This window comes from Elgaria multicarinata, chromosome 11 (assembly GCF_023053635.1).
Source record: "Elgaria multicarinata webbii isolate HBS135686 ecotype San Diego chromosome 11, rElgMul1.1.pri, whole genome shotgun sequence".
NCBI classification, from domain to species: domain Eukaryota; kingdom Metazoa; phylum Chordata; class Lepidosauria; order Squamata; family Anguidae; genus Elgaria; species Elgaria multicarinata.
In genome coordinates, this window is record NC_086181.1 from 39817540 (window position 1) to 39837890 (window position 20351).

The window sequence follows — 20351 nt, forward strand, 5'->3', positions numbered from 1 at the left end:
TCCTAGGATTTCTCTTCTGTGAACTGCCCAGAGAGCTTTGGCTATTGCGTATAAAAATGCAATAAATAAATAGGATGCTGTTCTGTGTGCCTTAACTATAACGTTCAGTTCCCTGAATGCTAGTTGAGGGTCACAAGAGGCAGCTGCATGGGTATCTTCCATTTGCTGTTTAAACATGCTCAGGATTAGTCGTTCACAAGCTACATGTGCAACAGGGGTCGGTGGGGAGGTGTCTTTTCCTCCCTCACCCTCCCTCCCTGTGCAACCTAGCCACAGGATGTAGCTCTGATGCAAAGGTGATAGACCATGGCAAATGTCAGCGTGATTCCTTCCTGGTTCTATTAAGAGGATTTCTCTCAAATCCTCGCTATAGGCTGGCTCCGTGCGGCTTAGCGTCATCTTGCTTGATGGGGGTTGGGAGGCAGTGGACAAAGTACCTTTGCAGGATGTGGGAGGTGGGTTGTGGAGGGATGTGGGAGGCTGGGGCGGAGAGAGAGAGAGACGGCTCATGCAGAAGGTGTCAGAGCTGCAGCTGAGGCATTGCCGTGCCCCACAGGGCCTCATAGCCTGTGTTATGACGTGTTAAAAGTGTCCTTCCGGCCCAGAGTTAGACTTCTGCGTTGTGTCAAATTTATTTGTCTGTCCTGGAAAAGCGGGCCTTGCACGGTTCTGATTCCCCCACGCCTAGCCTTAAAATACGTTGCTCCGTTCCCGAAAGGAGTTTAGACTTGGCGTGCAGCTTAGTGCCGCCTTGCTAGCTTAATGGTCGTTGAGAGGCAGTGGGCAAAACACTTTTGCTGCAAGTGGAGCTCAGACTTCTCTTCGAGGAGCAGCCCAGTCGCCAAGCAGTTTTATCATTCCTGTGAATGTCAACAAATTAAGGCCTCTTCTTCGTAGTGGATACCTTTCATCCGCTGTGGAGAGAACGTTTCCTTCCTGTCTAAAAAGCAAAGCATAATGTCTAGAATTCCCCCCCCCCTCCAAGACAGCATAGTAGTTTTGTTTCCTTCTGGTTATGAGAAGAACTAGAGGCATAGGTCACGGCAGATGGATGGGTTACGTGGAAGCAGAAGAAAAGTTTTGGGTTGGCATTATTTCTCATCGGGGAGTAATAGATAGCATATTCCTGTAGCCATGCAACTAAGTCTTCAGATACCAGGGTGGATAAAAATCAATGCGTTTTTAGAAATAAATTAAAAAATGGGACTTTTTTTATTTAAAATAGGTTTTTTTTAATAAAATGCATTTTGAGGAAAAATCTATCTAAAGATAGTTTTCTATTTAAGATACATTATAGTCCAAAAGTTATTCATCATGAAATAAGGATTAGTTTCCAATTATGTAGCATGAGGCTGTATATTCATGCAGTGTTTAAATTTTTTGGTAAATGAGTTCCATTAATCCATCCACAATGTTATGCTCTTCCAGAGGTTTCTGTAAGGTTATTGGGCAATTTTTCTATCTAGAAGATATTATCACAGATGCTTGGTTTTACAGTTCTCAAAACTGTGAATTTGTGCCTGCAGAGATCACAATCCCATTGTTCCTTTTGCAAATCTATGTGCACAGAATCAACCCCATACCTCTTAAGTGCTAAGTTTCAAAAAATTCAATGAATAGAGTGCACTTTGGGGTGGGGGAGTCACATGATTAAATCGAGTCTTTCTGAGTAGTGATTTAAATCATGAATTAAATCAAATCCACCCTGCCAGATACTAGTCTATTTATTTCCACACATCTCTCCTAAACATTTGTGGCCTTGAAAAAAAGCTCTACTTCTACAAACCTTTGCTTTCTGGTCGCTTGGAAGGAATAATATCTTGCCGTAGGTGAGCAAGTAAATGGCAATTTAGAAACCTGTATCTCAAGGCATGTTCAAACCGCGCAGAAGTAACCCTGATCACATAATAAGAATTGGAGGCTGTGTGTGCTCAGTTCAAGGCCTTGGTTTCTTAAATCGAAACCCTGCATCACTTGATGTCTCTCTGTTGCTGCTGCAGTAAACATTCCCCGTTTCTGAGAGCCAGTCAGAATTTTTGCAGGATCGGAAATAGCCATCATTGGATTTTAGCACAATCCTGCACCGTGTTCTCTTTTTTTCAGGTTTCTGGAAGTTCAGACCCCTGGGGTCTGCCTTACCCCAGTCGTTCGTTATAGAGACTGACATCTTTCAATCCTTCTTGCAGGACCAAAGCCGCCGTCACGCTGAAGCGCCACAGGTAGCCTCGTTCAGGACGGACCCTTCTGGCATTTGACCATTTTGCAGGTAAGTCTGATCCGCACAGGCCTTCATCGGCGCAGGAAAGGCGAGCTGCACTGGGTGGCTTGTTTTGACACAGCTCCGCCAAGTCAGAAGGGCTGACACACGGTCTACATCTAAGCCAGGCAATGGACTTCTGTGTAACTTTTTGGCTGCCGCAAGGCTGGAGGAAATCGGTCAACCTCTTTCAGCCAGAGGGCCGGATTTAATTTTGAGGAAGCTCTCGAGAGCTGCATTCCAGTGGTCGGGCAGAAGACAACCGTAAAATGTGGTGGGGGACAAAGGAGACGGAGCCCAAATACTAAAAATATCAATATGTTATAGCTGAAAGCTCTCAAAGCCTGTAACTAAACCTTAGGAGAAGTATTTCAAACTTTTAAAATCGTGGGGAGGGGAGAATGTGCAAAACCTGGGAAACCATCAAGTGGTCGGTGGTGGTGATGGGGGACAGCTGGGAAATCACAAACGAGCTGGATGTGGCCTGAGCTTCTACGTTTCTCCTTGCGGAGAGCCAGCGTCTCATCTCAACTATTCTGTGGTTCTTATGATCTGTAGGTGCTGGCTCTGGCCACGGCTAAAAAAAAAAAAGGTGCCAGAATTCACTCTGTAGGCGACTGGATTTGGGGGGAGCTTTCCTCCTGCCTTACGAAGCGGGGGCAGTGGGGCTGTGAAGGGGTGACGTCGACAGCAAGGGATGTAGCTGCTCCGCTCACAGTCACTCATGCTTGATGTCATCACACCACCCGGGCAGGCGGTGTGTAGTAGCCCAGCTCCCCTCCTGTTAAGGAGAGAACTAGGGCCGTAGCTGCGCGGTTGCTGCCTTTTGGCTTACCACTGAGTGGCTGCAGGCGGGCGGAGCTCCAGGGAAGCCATGGGAAGCCAGTGGTTCTAGCCCTGGTGGGTGTTCCACCTTCACTGCACAACAGGGTTCATGGGTGATGAAAGAGGTGTCCAGGCAGAGCCACCTGTCAAGTTCTTGGGGTGAGGGGGCTTGGGCAAGCTTGGCTGCTTCATCGTCGTTTGAAACTCAATATGGCAAAGACTGAATTGCTAGTTTTTCCTCCTAAACCTTCTCCTCATCTCTCATTCTCTCTTACTGTCAATGATGTTACGCTTACTCCGGTCAAGGAAGCTGATAGCCTTGGCTTTATATTTGACTCCTCGCTCTCCTTTATTCCTCATATTGAGGCAGTAGCTAAATCTTGTCGATTTTTCCTGTATAATATTGCCAGGATTCGATCATTTTTGTCTGTCTCTTCCGCCAAGACGCTTGTTCATGCACTGGTTATTTCACGGTTGGACTACTGCAACCTTCTTCTCTCTGGCCTTCCTTCTTCTCACATCAGTCCGTTGGTTTCTGTTCACCACTCTGCCGCAAAGATCATCTTCTTGGCTCGCCGCTCTGACCATGTTACTCCGCTTCTGAAATCTCTTCATTGGCTTCCAATTCACTTCAGAATCCAATATAAACTTCTCCTGTTAACCTTCAAAGCTTTTCACGGTCTAGCTCCTTCCTATCTCTCCTCTCTCATCTCACACTATTGCCCCGCTCGTGCTCTTCGCTCCTCTGATGCCATGTTTCTCGCCTGCCCAAGGGCCTCTACTTCCCTTGCTCGGCTCCGTCCATTTTCTTCTGCTGCCCCTTACGCCTGGAACGCTCTTCCAGAACATTTGAGAACTACAACTTCAATCGCAGCTTTTAAAGCTCAACTAAAAACTTTTCTTTTTCCTAAAGCTTTTAAAACTTGATGTTGTGCAGACTTTATACTGTTAGTTTTACCCTACCCTGTGCCTGCTTACCCTACCCTGTGTCTGTTTGCATTCTCTTCCCCTCCTTATTGTTTTACTATGATTTTATTAGATTGTAAGCCTATGCGGCAGAGTCTTGCTATTTACTGTTTTACTCTGTACAGCACCATGTACATTGATGGTGCTATATAAATAAATAATAATAATAATAATAATAATAAGACGCCCTCAGTGGGCCCTGCCACGACACAGGCTCTGAACACCAGACCCGGCCGCGGCTACTCCCTGCTCAAGCCAAGCACCACCGCTTGATACGCCTGAGGCAAGGGATAAAGCCCACCTTCCTCCAAACTATGTGGAGAAAGGGGTTTAAATGGAGAAGGATTTTAATATATAAAATAAAATACTGTGAGTTATATGTGCTGAGGTGAATGATTGTCAGAGTGGGTGTTAAATGAGTAAACTTTAGATGATAAATGCCAAACAGACACGTGGGATTTTTGTGGTAGTTTGAAAACAAAACAATCAAAATTTATTTTCAAAAGTACACAAGCTTTGTTTCAAATAAACCATTTAAAAACCTTTTTGAAACCTTTCATACAATCCTGTCACTCATTCACATACGTGATTTCCTTTTTCTCACACAATCACTCTTGAACTTTCTTTATTATCAGTATTGATTAATATACGTCAACTACGTGCGCACCACACTCCAAAGACACCACTCTCTACACTGACCCTCAATTTCCCAGAACTTAAGTACTCTAAACACAGAGAGCACTAAAGACTCTAAGACAGCCTTCCTCAACCTGGGGTGCTCCAGATGTGTTGGACTGCATCTCCCAGAATGCCCCAGCCAGCTGGCTGGGGCATTCTGGGAGTTGTAGTCCAACACATCTGGAGCGCCCCAGGTTGAGGAAGGCTGCTCTAAGAGGACCTAACAAGTCCCCCACAATCCCCTCAGTCCTTCCCTTATATATCCCTCCTCCCCCTCCCCAGACATTCTAACTCCGCCCACTCAGGCCAACATTCTAAAACCCACAGACTTACAAACTGCAGACATACATTTGGGAACTGCCTTGTGGGGTGTAACGCCACAGGCCCCCTTCCTCAGCGAGTCTGTTTTCCCGGTGCCATTGTCACCAGCACCTATTGCTCCTCATTGCTGCAACCTCGCCTGCTTGCCAGCCGGCCAGTGAGCAAGTAAGCAATGGCATCTACTGCTCATCCTAGTCGCCCTCGCCTTTGTCTCAGCCAAAGCAAGAGGCAGATGAGCAAGCAGGCTGCGACGGTGAAGAGGAGGCGTAAGTCCCGGGGGGCTCTTGTCCAGGAGGCTGGAGTGTGGGTCCTCAGCAGGAGCCTGTCCATGCCTACCCTTGAGGCTGATCCTGTTTCTTGGGTCTCAAACCAGGGCCTTTCCCAGCCTTACCTGGCAATGGTGGAGAACGCGCCTGAGACCTTTTGCAGGCAAAGCAGGTGCATTACCATTGAGTTATGGCTATTCTAAAACAAACCTAGCAACCCATTTGGGTTAGATCCACCATCTTGAGGCTTTAAGGTGGGCGGGGAGGCAGCTTGTGGCCCTCCAGATGTTTTGTCCGATATCTTCCATCAGCTCTACCCAGCATAGCCAAAAGTGAGGGATAATGGGAGTTCTGGGTCAAAACATCTGGCGGGCCACAGGTTGCCTACCTCTGTTTTAAAAGTTTCAGCCTGAGGTCCGAATTCAGTTTCAGAAAAGTTCTCCGGAGCTGCAACCCAAAGGAAGATGGGGGGCGCATTTGGCCCTGGGAGCCTGAGATTCTGCACCCCTGTGTATAGAAATGTCAACTATTTTGTGAGAATGCAGCCTAAGGCAGCAACTCTCTTAGTAGTCGTAGGTCTAGTTTGGATCACATTCATTTAAAATTTTTATTTATTTATTTATTTATTTATTACATTTCTATACTGCCCAATAGCCGAAGTTCTCTGGGCGGTTCACAAAAATTAAAACTATTCAAGGTATAAAACAACAGTATAAAACCATAATATAAAATCTCAACCAGATAAAAACAGCAGCAATGCAAAATTACAAATTTTAAAACACCAAGTTAAAATTTATTTATAGACTGTTAAAAGCAATAAACAAAGTGACCCAATCATCCTTTGGTGAAACCATCAGGACAGCTTACAACAAGGACAAAACACTGGTACGAAATAATAAAATCTCACACAAATAAATAAGAGTAGAGCGGCAAGGTGCTAATTTAGCATAAATCTTCAACTGAGCAGCAAAAACTTCATCAGGTGAAGTGGTTTTACCCATTGAAAGCCTGGGCAAGTAAAAATAGAATGGCATCAAAGTTAGCACCAGGCAAGGCTCCCGGGGGAAGGAGTGCCATAAATGGGGTAACATGGATGGGAAAAGTCCCTTCTCCTTTCTGGTCGCCACCTACGCAAATGGTGAAGGGATCCATAGCCAAGCCTCAGGTTACGAAGGCAGGGTTCATGCAGTCTCATTTGGTAGGAGGCAGTCCTAGATGTCCCAGGTCTCAAACTAGATCATGGAGAGCTGCTCTGGGGTGGCCGGGTGATGTGCTAGGAGGTATGACTGCCCTTTGAAGGAGTAACCTGATGGTTTGGTCAACTTCTGACATCACCTGTGTCACGTCTTTTCTTTCTCCGCCTCTCTTCCAATACAGTGGAATACCGGAATCGCGCAAATCTGGGTTTGAAACTATGAGCTCGGTAGCAGTGTTAACACCCGAGAGCTTTGCTGAGCACCGCAGCGGCCTGAGGGATGAAGAAACGCGAGGTAAGATGGGGCAGGAAACCTGGGCAGGGCAGGGGGGTGTTTGACAATGGAGCTTAACTAAGTTTGGGTGGAAAGTAGGCTGGTAAGGGTTTCTAAGTCTCAGTTGTTTAACAACAGCAGTCTCTACGCGAAAGAATAAATGAACGCACATCAGAAAGGAAACTCTGTTGTTGACCTTAAAGTGGCCATTCTTGAACTTCAAAGGGAGACTACAGTGTGAAACCATTGACCGTAGAAAAAGTTCAATTTTGTCACCTGTGGCCTGAATAAAGATCAAGGATGTTTATCCTACTACAGCTGTTAGCTTAACAATGATAAGATGTCAGTGTTAACATTAACACTGCTTTGTAAATAATCATGGTTATTTTATATACACTTAGGCTTTAACATGATGGTTAGTTTGTTTTGTTTTGCCTTTTATTCCCTTCTGACCGCACTACTTATATTTCTTTCTCTGCAGTAGTATGTGTACACCTGCCAACTGAGGCTTACATTAGAAGTGAACTCAAGCTCATGAAAGCTTATATCATAAGACCCATTTTTGTCACAGCAGAACTAACACAGCCACGCCTCTGGAAGAAGTTAAAAACTAACACACACAAAACATACAAACTCTGATGCAGATTGTATTTATATATTTATTTATTTATTAAATTCATATACCGCCCCATAGCCGAAGCTCTCTGGGCAGTTTACAAAATTTAAAAACAGCGAACGTTAAAAAGTATAGAAAATTTAAAACCATCAAAAATATAAAAACAACAGTATCCATTTAAACCACAACAGTTCTGGTGTCAATTAAAAAACTAACAAACTTGGCATATGCTGTTAAATGCTGTTAAATGCCTGGGAGAAGAGAAAAGTCTTGACCTGGCGCCAAAAAGATAACAATGTTGGCACCAGGCGAGCCTCATCGGGGAGATCATTCCATTATTGGGGGGCCACCACTGAAAAGGCCCTCTCTTTTGTTTCCATCCTCCGAGCTTCCCTCAGAGTACGCACTCAGAGGAGGACCTTAGATGTTGAACGCAGAGTATGGGTAGATTCATGTCGGGAGAGGCGTTCCATCAGGTATTTTGGTCCCAAGCCGTGTACGCAAGATCCTTTTGCCCTCCCAAATACTTCTGTTTAAAGTCTTACACACACACACACATCAATTTATTTAAAAGCCTTCCCAAATAGCGACACGATTGATTAGCTTCCCTTCCCTGTTTTGCTTCCATTGACTGCATAATAAAATCCTCTCCTTACTCGATTTTTTCCCTTTATTTGTGTGTGTGCTCTTTCTCTCTTGTTGTGCTGGGCAGGTGGTGTCCCAGAGGATGAGGCCTACATCCCCACTTACTTGGAAGCTTTCCCCCCGCTCCCCGAAAAGGGAGCCCCGGGGGAAAAGTCCAGTGAGCTGACAGGAGTATGGAACAAAATCCGGCCTATCAAATCCTCTGTCATCACCCAGGTGAGCGTCTGGAGGCAGGGCACAGAGAGTCTCGCTTCAGCTGTGGGTGTGGTTTCCCGGAATATCTCATGCAGTGAGAGGCTTCCCCACAGGCATTGCTAATTGTAAGGTGTTCCTGTATTGCTCTTCAGGTAATGAAAGCAAGCTGCAGGAGTAGGAAGTTGGTTTTAAACTGTAACTGGGTTAACGTGCTTGTGTGCCTTGGTCAATAGCAATGTCTTGGATTACACTGGAAAATTGATGGGAGCACTATTTTGCTTCCTACTTGTCAGGGCAGTATTGACATGGCTTCTTTCTCCTCCCTCTGGGAGCCCTAAAGGACAATTAAAGTGGATCAGGGGGGTAACATGCAACAGCTGCATTCAGACATCACTTTAAGCCAGGAGTGCAGCGTGCTGATGCACACAGCCTGTTTGCTTAATCACATGTGCCTGAAGTTGCAGCCAAGTAAGAAAGGATACCTTTACGTTACATCCGAACGCATGATTCTGGCTAATAACAAGCCCAGATATATAAGCGGGCCTTAAACCAGAGTTTGTTGGCTTGCGGCCCTGGTTTATTTAATCATAAATTGTGAACTGCCCAGAGAGCCTTGGCTGTTGGGCAGAATAAATATGTAATAAATAAAAAATAAGAAATAAATCCTGAGTTTGGATGCAACACAAACCTGTATCCCTTCCTGGGCTGTCTATCCGTCTGTACAAAGCCCTGCTGAAACATTTTTGAGCTTCCGTTCTGAAAAAAAGATGCCTTAGGGCAGCCTTCCTCAACCTGGGGCGCTCCAGATGTGTTGGACTGCATCTCCCAGAATGCCCCAGCCGGATGGGGCATTCTGGGAGTTGTAGTCCAACACATCTGGAGCGCCCCAGGTTGAGGAAGGCTGCCTTAGGGAGAACAGAGGCTTACGAAATTCTGCATGGTTGCAGAGAGTGGTGAAGTTGATTGGGAGTAGATTCAGGATGGGAGAGAGAGGGGGGTGGTATTCCATGCAAAAGTTCTTTAACGTATGAAATCTTCTGTTGCAGGATACAGTGATGGTTTTGAAAGAGGGTTAGGCCAATTCACGCAGGATTAGGCCCGTCAGTGCGTATCGGACACAATAGCTAAGCATTACAGATCAGTGTATCTGTGCATATCAGATACCAAGGAAAATCATGGGCATAGCTGTTGCTTTCACACCCAGTCAGTTGGGTTTCCAGAAATGTTTGGCTGCCCTTTATGGAGAAAAGGTTCTGAGCCTCGACTGACCTCCTGGCCAGATCCAGCAAGGCTGCCCTTACATTCCGGGCGGCGATTTGTGTCGCTTGTTGCCGCAGTCTCTGGGTTCCTCTCGGCAGGTGTTTCACGTCCCTCTGGAAGAGCGACGCTACAAGGACAACAGCCAGTTCGGAGAAGGTGACGAGGCCAAAGTGTGTGTGGACATCATGCAGAAGACAGGGGCTCACATCGAGCTGTCCTTGGCCAAAGACCAGGGCCTGTCCATCATGGTGACCGGCAAACTGGACTCCGTCATGAAAGCTCGGAAAGAAATAGTCGCTCGGCTTCAGACCCAGGTGCGTGGAAAGCTCTTCCTTCCCACGCTGCTTCGGCGACTGGTTTTCCCATCTGCCTGCCCTGGGTGAATTCATACTGTATGTAATATACTAGTGAACGGACCTGGCTTTGCACAGGTTGGAATACACCTTCGTTTGATACAGTGAAGGCTAGTAGCAAAGTTGCAGAGCTGTCAGGAGTTGGGCACAGTGTGCTTGCACTGTCTTGAGTGGAGCCACACCCAGGGCCGCCTCTAGCGTGGCCCCCTCACATGGTGCACCACAGTAGCCCCCTGACAGAGAGGGGCAGCCTCAAAGTGGCAGGGAGGCATATAACTCTGTCCCTCGGCGTCCCCCCTGGCTTCAAAGGGCTGCAAAGCTGTGTGTTAGTGAGGGAATGCTGCCCGCAGTGGCTGAAAACGTTACTGCAGGCTTCAATTGCACAGACACATTTAAATGAATTTATTTATTTATTTATTTTATTACATTTTTATACCGCCCAATAGCCGAAGCTCTCTGGGCGGTTCACAATAATTAAAACCATTAAGAACATCATAAAACGTCCAACAATCTGAAAACCCAAATACAAAATACAATATAAAAAGCACAACCGGGATAAAACCACACAGCAGAAAATTGATATAGGATTAAAATACAGCATTAAAACAGCAAAGTTTAAATTTAGGTGTTAAAATACTGAGGAAATAAAAATGGTCTTCAGCTGGCGACGAAAAGAATACAGTGTAGGCACCAGGCTACAAATGAATTAATGTGTTTTTGAAAAGAAAATAACCCCGAGACGCACACCCCTCGGACCCCCTTAGTAAATATGCCAAATTATAGGTGTCTGAGTTTCACTTCCTTGGCGCTATGGAGTGGACAGACAAACATGCACCCTCTTTTATTACCCCATTTCTTCGATTCTAAGACGCACTTTTTTCCCAATATAAATATCTCTAAAAACGAGGTGCGTCTTAGAATCCCGGGTGTGTCTTAGGTTTTTTTCCCTGTTGGTGGTACTGAAATTAGCGTGCGTCTTACAATCGATGGCGTCTTACAATCGAAGAAATACGGTAGTACAGATTTAATTCCTCGTTTCCAAAAAATGCAATCGAGGGAACTTGCCATAAGTGCAACTCGGTTAAAAACAACAACCGCTCAGCAGAAACCAGCACCAAAGTGATGAATAACATTCGCCAACACAAAAGAAGAAACGGCGTTCGTGAAAACCATTGTGTCGCCTACATATAAGAAAGCGTAGAGACCAAGTTGATAACTTGTGGTGAGGGTGTTTCCCAAGCGGGGCACCTCTCCGGTAGCGGCCCTCCTAACCTCTGAAGTTGGTGGCATTCAGTTCAGAGCCTCCAGTGGTCAGAACCAGGCAGGCTCATCATCACCATGGTGCTGTTAAGAACAGAAGAAGTGCCGTGCTGGATCAGACCAAGGGTCATAGAATCATAGAATAGCAGAGTTGGAAGGGGCCTACAAGGCCATCGAGTCCAACCCCCTGCTCAATGCAGGAATCCACCCTAAAGCATCCCCGACAGATGCTTGTCCAGCTGCCTCTTGAAGGCCTCTAGTGTGGGAGAGCCCACAACCTCCCTAGGTCCATCTAGTCCAGCACTCTGTTCACCCAGTGGCCAACCATCCATCGGCCAAAGAGGCAGGACATGTTGCAACAGCACCCTCCCACCCATGTTCCCCAGCAACTGGTGCACACAGGCTTACTGCCTTGAATATTGGCAGTTGACCTGCCAGATAGCCCTGGGCGCATGTTTGAAGGCTTCCGTATCTCTGCCATCCACCTCCCTTTCTGCAGGCTTCAGCTACTGTCACAATCCCCAAGGAACACCATCGCTTTGTGATCGGCAAGAACGGCGAGAAACTGCAGGAGCTCGAGCTGAAGACGGCCACCAAGATCAACATCCCGCGGCCCGAGGACCCTAGCAACCAGATCAAGATCACGGGCACCAAAGAAGGCATTGAGAAAGCTCGGCATGAGATCTTGCTCATCTCGGCCGAGCAGGTGAGTCGCCGAGATTCTCTGCTCACTGCCCCCCCCCACCCCGCTTCCCTCCAAAGGTATAAGGACGGGAGTAACAAAGCTGCACGAGAGATATATTTTTTTACTCCATCCTGCAACTCAAGCATTTTTAAAAAAACAATATGCAGGGTTCCTGCCTTGCTCTTTGCGGCTGGCAAAAGGCAATAGACTTCCTTTGACTTCCGTTGACAAAGCATGGAGTGCTTTGCAAATTGTATACGATTGGTTTAAATCATAGAATAGTAGAGTTGGAAGGGGCCTATAAGGCCATCGAGTCCAACCCCCTGCTCAATGCAGGAATCCACCCTAAAGCATCCCTGACAGATGGCTGTCCAGCTGCCTCTTGAAGGCCTCTAGTGTGGGAGAGCCCACAACCTCCCTAGGTCACTGGTTCCATTGTCATACTGCTCTAACAGTGAGGAAGTTTTTCCTGATGTCCAGCCGGAGTACAGAACCTCAGGCCCGGGGGCCAAATCCGGCCCTCTGGCATTCCCTCTGGCCACACCCGCTGTCCCCCAGCCACCAATCGTATGAGTATTGATTCCCATTCTAAAAGTTTGAAATGCCTTTTCTATGGCAGAAAGAGCTTTAGGCTGAAATATGCTGGTGTTTTTGGCCCCACCCACTTTGGCCCTGCCCACAGTTAGAACGCGGCCCCCAAGAGCTTCTCCAGGCTGAAAGCCGTTCTGCACACCTGGTTTAAATGGCGACCGGGAAGCGGTTTGTGTTTTTATATGCCGTTTCGTGTGCTGTTCCTTTGGGTTGATGAGACAGGGCTGTTGTGCATTTAAGCTGACCTTCGTCCTAAAGCAGCCTTCCTCAACCGGGGGTGCTCCAGATGTGTTGGACTGCACCTCCCAGAATGCCCCAGCCGCTGGCTGGGGCATTCTGGGAGTTGTAGTCCAACACATCTGGAGCGCCCCGGGTTGTGGGAGGCTGTCCTAAAGGGAGCTGGCTGTACTCCAACTCCCTTCTTGAAAAGGAAGCTTGTAGCAAAAAGAAAAGAGAAAAGAAATGCCACCTGGGTGATTGATTGGAAGGGGAAGGAGGAGATTCAGCAGCAAGCCCTCCCTTGGAAACATAGGCAAGGCTTAATGACAAACAGCGAGGAACCAAAACTTGACACACAGGAATTGCGTCTGTGACCCAGCATGGAAGCCGCGTGCAGGGTCATAGAGATGGCTTCTACCTTTCTCCTTAAATGGACGGGTGACTTTCCCGTTACGTTCCAGGATAAGCGGGCGGTGGAGCGCTTGAACCTAGAGAAGGCCTTCCACCCGTTCATTGCCGGAGCCTTCAACAAAGTGGTCCAGGAGATCATGCAGGAAACGGGGGCCCGCATCAACATCCCGCCGCCCAGCGTCAACAAGGATGAGATCATTATCACCGGCGAAAAGGAACCCGTCTCCCAGGCCCTCCTGCGTATCCGCAAGATCTATGAGGATAAGGTGGGTGGTTCACAAGTGGCTCTGTTGAGTTGGAAGCTCTGCATAGCCTTTGGGGAAAGCATGGCCAGGCGTCCTCAGCGTTATTTATTTACTTATTGATTTAATTACATTTTTATACTGCCCATCAGTCGAAGCTCTCTGGGCAGTGCACAGTTAAAAACCTTAAAATGCAACAAGTACAAATTTAAAACGTTAAACAGTTTAAAAGGCAATATAAAACCAGCTACATTAAAGACCAGGGAAAGCCTGTGTGAAAAAGGTATGTCTTCAGGAGGCGTTTAAAAGATACTGTGTTTTCCGCCTCCTGAACCGCACAAGGGAGCATCCTTGAACGTGCAATTGAACATCTTGATGCTTGAACTGGACTAAAACCGTATAAAAGCAGCTTCATGAGCTCAGCAGGGTGTTTCGTTCACGCACTTTGAAGCTCATGGTCTAGAAGGGAGTCCGACCATTGTTCAGTCTGTCTCACGGTATTATCTGTTCCAGCTGGCCCTGACTTTTTATTAATTTACAATATTTGTGTACTGCTTCACATCCAAAGATTTTGAATCAGCAGAATAAAAACAGCCAGGTTAAAATAATTAATATTTTTAAAAAAGAATCATAGAATCATAGAATAGCAGAGTTGGAAGGGGCCCACAAGGCCATCGAGTCCAACCCCCTGCTCAATGCAGGAATCCACCCTAAAGCATCCCTGACAGATGGTTGTCCAGCTGCCTCTTGAATGCCTCTAGTGTGGGAGAGCCCACAACCTCCCTAGGTAACTGACTCCACCGTTGCACTGCTCTAACAGTTAGGAAGTTTTTTCTGATGTCCAGCCGGAATCTGGCTTCCTTTAACTTGAGCCCAGAAACAAAAACAAAGTTCTGATAAAACTGAGTTTTGATAAATCATGGCCAGTCACCCAGGGAAGCCTTCCTGAAATAAAACTGTTTTCAGGAGGCGCAGGAAGCAGCACGACATTGGCATCTGCCTGACCTCCAAAGGCAGAGAATTCCGTAGGAAGGGGGCCACCACACAGAAGGCTCTTCTCCTGGTGGACTCTAATCGGGTCATAGGTCCATGTGGAACCATTAGGAGCACATCTGGACTTCCCTCCAAAGGTGTTAGATTACAACTCCCAGGATCTTCCAATCAACACATCTGGAGGGCACCAGGTTGGGGAAGGCTGGTCTAATCTAACTGAGCCGCTTAGCTCGAGGGATTTGGGCCTAGCTCCATCATCTCATCTGTTTCTGTTCTCCATTACCTGGTGATGGCTTTGAACGTGGGCCCTTCTGCATGCAAATGATGTGTTTTCTTACACTGAGCTATGGTCCCTTCCTTCTTTATGCTAATATGTCGAGTGGGGCAAGATGGTTAGAAGTATGGAATATGACTACAATGCTCTACAGGCCGCTTCGTTCCTTCTCATGGGGAGAAGGAACAGCATTACGCAAACACAGGTATATTTCACATATTTTATTTCTGAAGAACAGAACTTAATGTCCCTGGGTAGAGAACAAGGTTACCAGGGTCCATAATATGTGTGACATAGGGCCCGTTCAGAGGACACCTTAAAGCATGGCTTTAACCATGGTGGTTAAGCCAGAAAGCTGGCTGTGTTCAGAAGACACCTTAAACCATGGCTTTCACCACGGTGAATAAGGCTTTTTGCTTTATTCCCCATGGATAAAGCCATGGTTTAAGGCAGCCTTCCTCAACCTGGGGTGCGCCAGATGTGTTGGACTACAACTCCCAGAATGCCCCAGCCAGCTGGCTGGGGCATTCTGGGAGTTGTAGTCCAACACAACTGGCGCACCCCAGGTTGAGGAAGGCTGGTTTAAGGTGTCTTCTGAACGGGGCCATAGTAAATCTGTAGTGCATGATCCTATGAAAGGTGTAAAATTTGCAAAGGTTTTTGGCTATAAACAAAGTAATTAGCAAGGGTGTGTGAATGTAAAACACAACCTTTCCTTACTTTAAGGGGGCAAACTCCTTGCCAATTTGCTGCTTGTGTGTATTTTAAAAGGAAGCGTGGCAATTTATATATGTATACATCTTTCATACCAGATGGGCACATATATATTTTTATGGCTCCCACCTGAATGAATCTGCGTAAAGTTGCTTGTAGGAAATGCTGGTTCTATTAGAAGAAAAGGTATACTTTTTTTTAAGGTGATTATACACATGTTGCAGCGGATTTCATCTTACAAGTATTCCTTCTAGTCTACGAGAGAAGGGGGAATGAGGCTCCTAATGATGCACTTGCAATATGCTGTTTAAATGCCTGGCTTGTTTTGGTTGTATGTGTTTTTCAATCTGCCCCCTGATTAATCAGGGGCACACTAAAAAATACATTTAATGGATTTTAAGCCATTTAAAAAGCTACATGTTGGAGCACTAATTTTAATAATGTTTCAGAGTACATGAGGTAGTGTAAGAAGCAGTTTCAGCTTCAGACTGCCTCTCTCTCTCTCTTTCTCTTTCTCAGAAGCGCAAGACGACCACGATCTCTGTGGAGGTGAAGAAGTCCCAGCACAAATACATCATTGGCCCCAAGGGCAACACCCTGCAGGAGATCCTGGACGCCACCGGGGTCTCGGTGGAGATGCCGCCCCTTGAAAGCAGCTCGGAAACCATCATCCTCCGGGGGGAGCCAGACAAGCTGGGCCCGGCACTGACTCAGGTCTATGCCAAGGTAAACGGCTGTGTGCGTCTGCATCCCGTTGCCTGGCAGACCCTCTGCATGGCCTGGATGTGCAGGCAGAGCCAGGCCTCCGTATGGGGGCCTCCTGAAAATTGAGGCCAGCTTGGTTACTTGCATCGTGGGGAAGGGGGGTGTTTGTGTGGTGGAAAAGAAGGTTTCTCCCTTCTCTCTCGGGACGAGTTTATGTAATTTAACGGCAGGGGCTGGGAAGGGAATTGAAAATACCCGTGAGTCTTCTGAAACATCTTGGGGGGGGAAATCTTATGCAACCGTAGTTGAAAGTTTTTTTCTCTCTATCTTTCTCCTTCTTCTCTCTTTCCTTCTTTTCCTTTCTCTCCTCCTCTCTCTCTCCCTCTCTCTTTTCTCTCTTTCCTTTCCAAGCTTGCTGTCCCCTCTCCTCTTTGCTTCCCTAACTCCAGGGCTATTGCTCTATTTTAAAATAAGACGTTGAACAGTATTCTTTTTCCTTAGCACAGTGGTGCGTTTTAAGAGGCTATGTCTGCTCAGGCTTTCTCGCAATTTTTATACCTGTGTGGGGCATAGGTGTGCACAGCACATTTCATTAGGGTGGGCACCCAGAGATTTTTATTTTAATTTTTTTAAAAAAGGTGAACATTTATTGAATTCTCAATCATATAGGACATTATTTTTATTCTTTTATTTATTAAACACTGTAGACACTGATGTCCTACTCCACGTTCAGCTTGCCTGATGATGGGAGGGACATTGCAGGGCAGGGGAGGGGAATGAGACGCTCCTCAACCCCCAGCATTGGTGGGGCTTTGTGGTGACACTGGCTGGACGAAAGCCTCACAAGGTGATATTAGCCTTTCGGGGCCCTTCTCCTGGTCTCTTTGGCATGCAGCTCCCAGTGGAGTGATTCCTTTTCGTTCTGTCTTTGTCATGCCCTGTGTGGAGGCAACTCTGCCGGCCCAGACTCCACGCTCCCTGGGCTGGGTTCAGGTTCCTCCACTTCCTCATCCCCTTCCTCCATGTCCACACAGGGCATGACAGTCTTCTGGGAGTAATGGCATGCTGTTGGGGGGTGGGCGGCAGCGCAGTAGCTGGTGGGCCGTTTCCGCTGCGTCTGGATCCCCCCCTCAGTGGCCCTCTCAATTCGGCGCTTATTGCTTGAGACATTAGGGTGTGCCTGGGCACACCCGGCACACCCCTTGTGTACACCTATGACGTTGTGCCGCTACATAATTCCTCTGGTGGCGTTAAACGAATACCAGAAACAAACAGCACCATAGCAGCACCTAGAGACAGAACACGGTCATTACAGCTCGGAAACTTCAAGCACCAGCGTTTGGAATCTGGACAGGATATACGCCTAAACTAAAAAAAATTGCATGGTAACCTGATCTTCAAAGGCAACGTGGTGTATTGACCCTGTAAAACCCCTTCTTTCGTCACCCCCACCCCAGGCGAAGAGTGTGATGGTAGCTGAAGTAACGGCCCCAGCCTGGTTACATCGTTTCATCATTGGAAAGAAAGGACAGAACATTGGCAGGATCACCCAACAGCTGCCAAAGGCAAGTCTCCCTAATGCCACAGGGCCTACAGCTGGAGTCGCCGGAGTAGAAGCCGCACGGCTTTTCAACTGTGTGCTTATTAAGAGGGATATGCTCCGCTTCTAATCAGACCGGCGAATTAGAAGCGGAGCGGGAGGCGAAGAGGATTGGGGGGCCGGCGGAGCGTGGCGAAGAGGATCGAGGTGAAGGCGGATCCTTCGCCTCGATCCGGAGCTCCGCCAGAAAGGTAAGTGGGGTTTACCAGGCCCTGCCGCTGTGGCCCTCCTCTCCCTTACCTGCGTCCGTCCGCGGTCCGTTGGCTTCTTCAATTGAGCCCGCGGTTCAACCAGGAAGTCTGGGCCGCACTGCAGCCCAGACTTCCTGGTTGAACCGCGGGCTCAATTGAAGAAGCCGACGGACCGCGGACGGACGCAGGTAAGGCCCCCCTCCGCCTTGATCCTTTACCGGGCTCTGCCGCCGTCGCCGCAGGGGCGGCGATGGCAGGGCCCGGTAACCCCCCCCCCCCCCGCCCTCCTCTCCCAGCCTTACCTGGCGCCACTTCCCTCCACTGCGGAGCTCCAATTCGGAGCCGGAGTTCCGCGGCGAAGAGGAGCGGAGTATGGGCGGAGCGGCGCGGAGCGGACCGATCCGAAATTTTCGGATCGGCCCGCGGGGCAGAGCGGGGGGTCCGTGCACACCCCTACTTATTAATATGCAAGATATTCTTATTGTGAGAAGGAAAGCTGGGTCCACCACCGGGCGGTGCCCAAGAAGTCAGGAGTAGGCTGGGTTGGACCAAGGGAGATTTGAGTGGTCCAGTGTATCTCCTTAATGGATAGCATTAATTGAACTGCCCAGAGAGCTTCAGCTATTGGGTGGTATGGGAATGTAATTAACAAACGAAGCAGGAGCATATTGTAAGTCAGCGTGCAAGTGCAAGTCCATAAGTTTTTACTGAAGGGCCTGGCAGCATTTACCGATGTCAGTCATTACGGCACATCATTGGCCTCAAGGAAGGAAGCTTCTGCAAGGATTCACGTGCTGATCACCTGGAGACAATGGTTACTCGCCAGAGGAGAGTAGCGATTTATGGACCTGCCGTAAAGAGTTCGTATTATTCCCATTACAGTCCACATACTTAGAATCTAAGGGGCGTTTTCATGTTTATTTAGATACTTCTTGACTTCTTTTTTTTTTTAAAAAAAAACAGGCATACCAGAGTCACGTTGCTTATCCGTTTTCAGGTTCACATCGAATTCACAGATGGCGATGAGAAGATCACGCTGGAGGGACCCACTGAAGAGGTGGAGTTGGCTCAGACGCAGATACAAGAGATCATTCGGGATCTGGTGAGTGCCCTCCTGGGCATGGCACAAGGTGGTTTCTCCCTCCCTATCAAGCAGGGGTGGGCAACTTGCGGCCCTCTGGATGTTTTGGCCTACAAGTCCCGTCATAGAATCATAGAATAGCAGAGTTGGAAGGGGCCTACAAGGCCATCGAGTCCAACCCCCTGCTCAGTGCAGGATTCCACCCTAAAGCATCCCTGACAGATGGCTGTCCAGCTGCCTCTTGTGAAGGCCTCTAGTGTGGGAGGGGCATTCACTGCTGGCTGGGGCATTCTGGGAGATGCAGTCCAACACATCTGGAGCGCCCCAGGTTGAGGAAGGCTGCCCTAGAGGATCTGAAGGACTGCCCACTAGTTGTAGGCAACGCTAAGATACTTACAGGGTAACATCCTCAGAAGCAACAACAGAACTTCCTCATATAATAAACCAATCATAATACAGTTTTGCAGTACAGTAACCAATGATAGACAAGGCATTTATGCATGTGCAGAGTGCAGATAATTCTAAGACTAGAAAAACAACACAGAGATGGGTATTGCAATCCTGGAACATCTGTTCCTCTGTGGTTACTACTCTTCCTGTCCTCGCTGGGAGGTTCACACTCTGACTAATGTGTCGACACTTCTTGTTGGTTGAGCAAGTGTTGCTCAATATATTTCCAGCTACAGTTTGGATCAAATTGCTATAGAACTTAATTTCTAATAGAAAGGGCTTACATATCAAAACAGGGTGGGCACAGACAAAACAGCCCATTCACACATTTCCTCGACAGTAAGAGCACGAGCCTTGTGGATTCTTATTTGAAGAGTGTTCAGCAGAAGTACTTCCTTGTGACAGAGATGCTTTGTCAATCCACAGGGCAAGCTGATTTTCTCGCTCTCTTTTTCTCTCTCTCTCTCTTCCCCACCCCCCCAAATCCCCCTTTGCAGCTCGGTCGAATGGACTACACCGAAGTGCTCATCGACCAACGGTTCCACCGTCACCTGATCGGAAAGAACGGCGCCAACAGTGAGTCTTGGCATGCCGAGATGGGCGCTGGGCTGTGCGGGACCTCGTGTGGCGGTGCGTGCTCCGGTTCGGCACCCGTCGTTGCACACCTGGAAGGCTAGAAACCTTTCCAGTCCTAAAGATCGCGAAACCGCGCCACTTCCTGCCCAGTGCCGAAGGTCAGAAGGTCTAGGCAGCCCTCTCGGTGGCAACTGAGGTTCGCCATCTGGGACCTTCGGAGTAGGCACCAAAGGGAAGAAGGGAGCAGACCTCTCTCGTCTTCTCGAAGGAGCCGGCCAGCGAGTCCTTTCTTCCCATTCCCGACTCTGACTGGGTACCAGCCCCTTCAACAGGCTCTTCATGTTCTTGTGTAGTTTATTGAAGGACCTCAGGGGCATCAACATGGTTTGCCCCACCTGTACTATCTTTGCAACAACCCTGTGAGGTAGGTTAGGTTGAGAGAGAGAGAGACCAACCCATTGTCACCCAGTGAGCTTCTTGGCTGAATGGGGATTTGAACCTGGGTCTC

The 20351-nt window shown here is 47.9% G+C and overlaps 1 protein-coding gene across 3 annotated transcripts in view; it reads left to right on the forward strand.

Annotated features, from left to right (window-relative positions):
* LOC134406902 (vigilin-like) overlaps window positions 1-20351 on the forward strand; it is a 72488-nt gene that overhangs the window by 17251 nt on the left and 34886 nt on the right. For all 3 annotated transcript variants that reach the window (XR_010025991.1, XM_063138555.1, XM_063138556.1), the window contains exons 2-11: window positions 2187-2266; window positions 6691-6803; window positions 8111-8259; window positions 9597-9812; window positions 11611-11817; window positions 13068-13283; window positions 15760-15966; window positions 17403-17510; window positions 18734-18838; window positions 19765-19843. Coding sequence is in view for 2 of the 3 variants with exons in the window: in XM_063138555.1 (XP_062994625.1) it covers window positions 6728-6803; window positions 8111-8259; window positions 9597-9812; window positions 11611-11817; window positions 13068-13283; window positions 15760-15966; window positions 17403-17510; window positions 18734-18838; window positions 19765-19843 (1363 nt within the window). In the remaining variant the exon portion in view is untranslated. The remainder of the gene's footprint in view (window positions 1-2186; window positions 2267-6690; window positions 6804-8110; window positions 8260-9596; window positions 9813-11610; window positions 11818-13067; window positions 13284-15759; window positions 15967-17402; window positions 17511-18733; window positions 18839-19764; window positions 19844-20351) is intronic.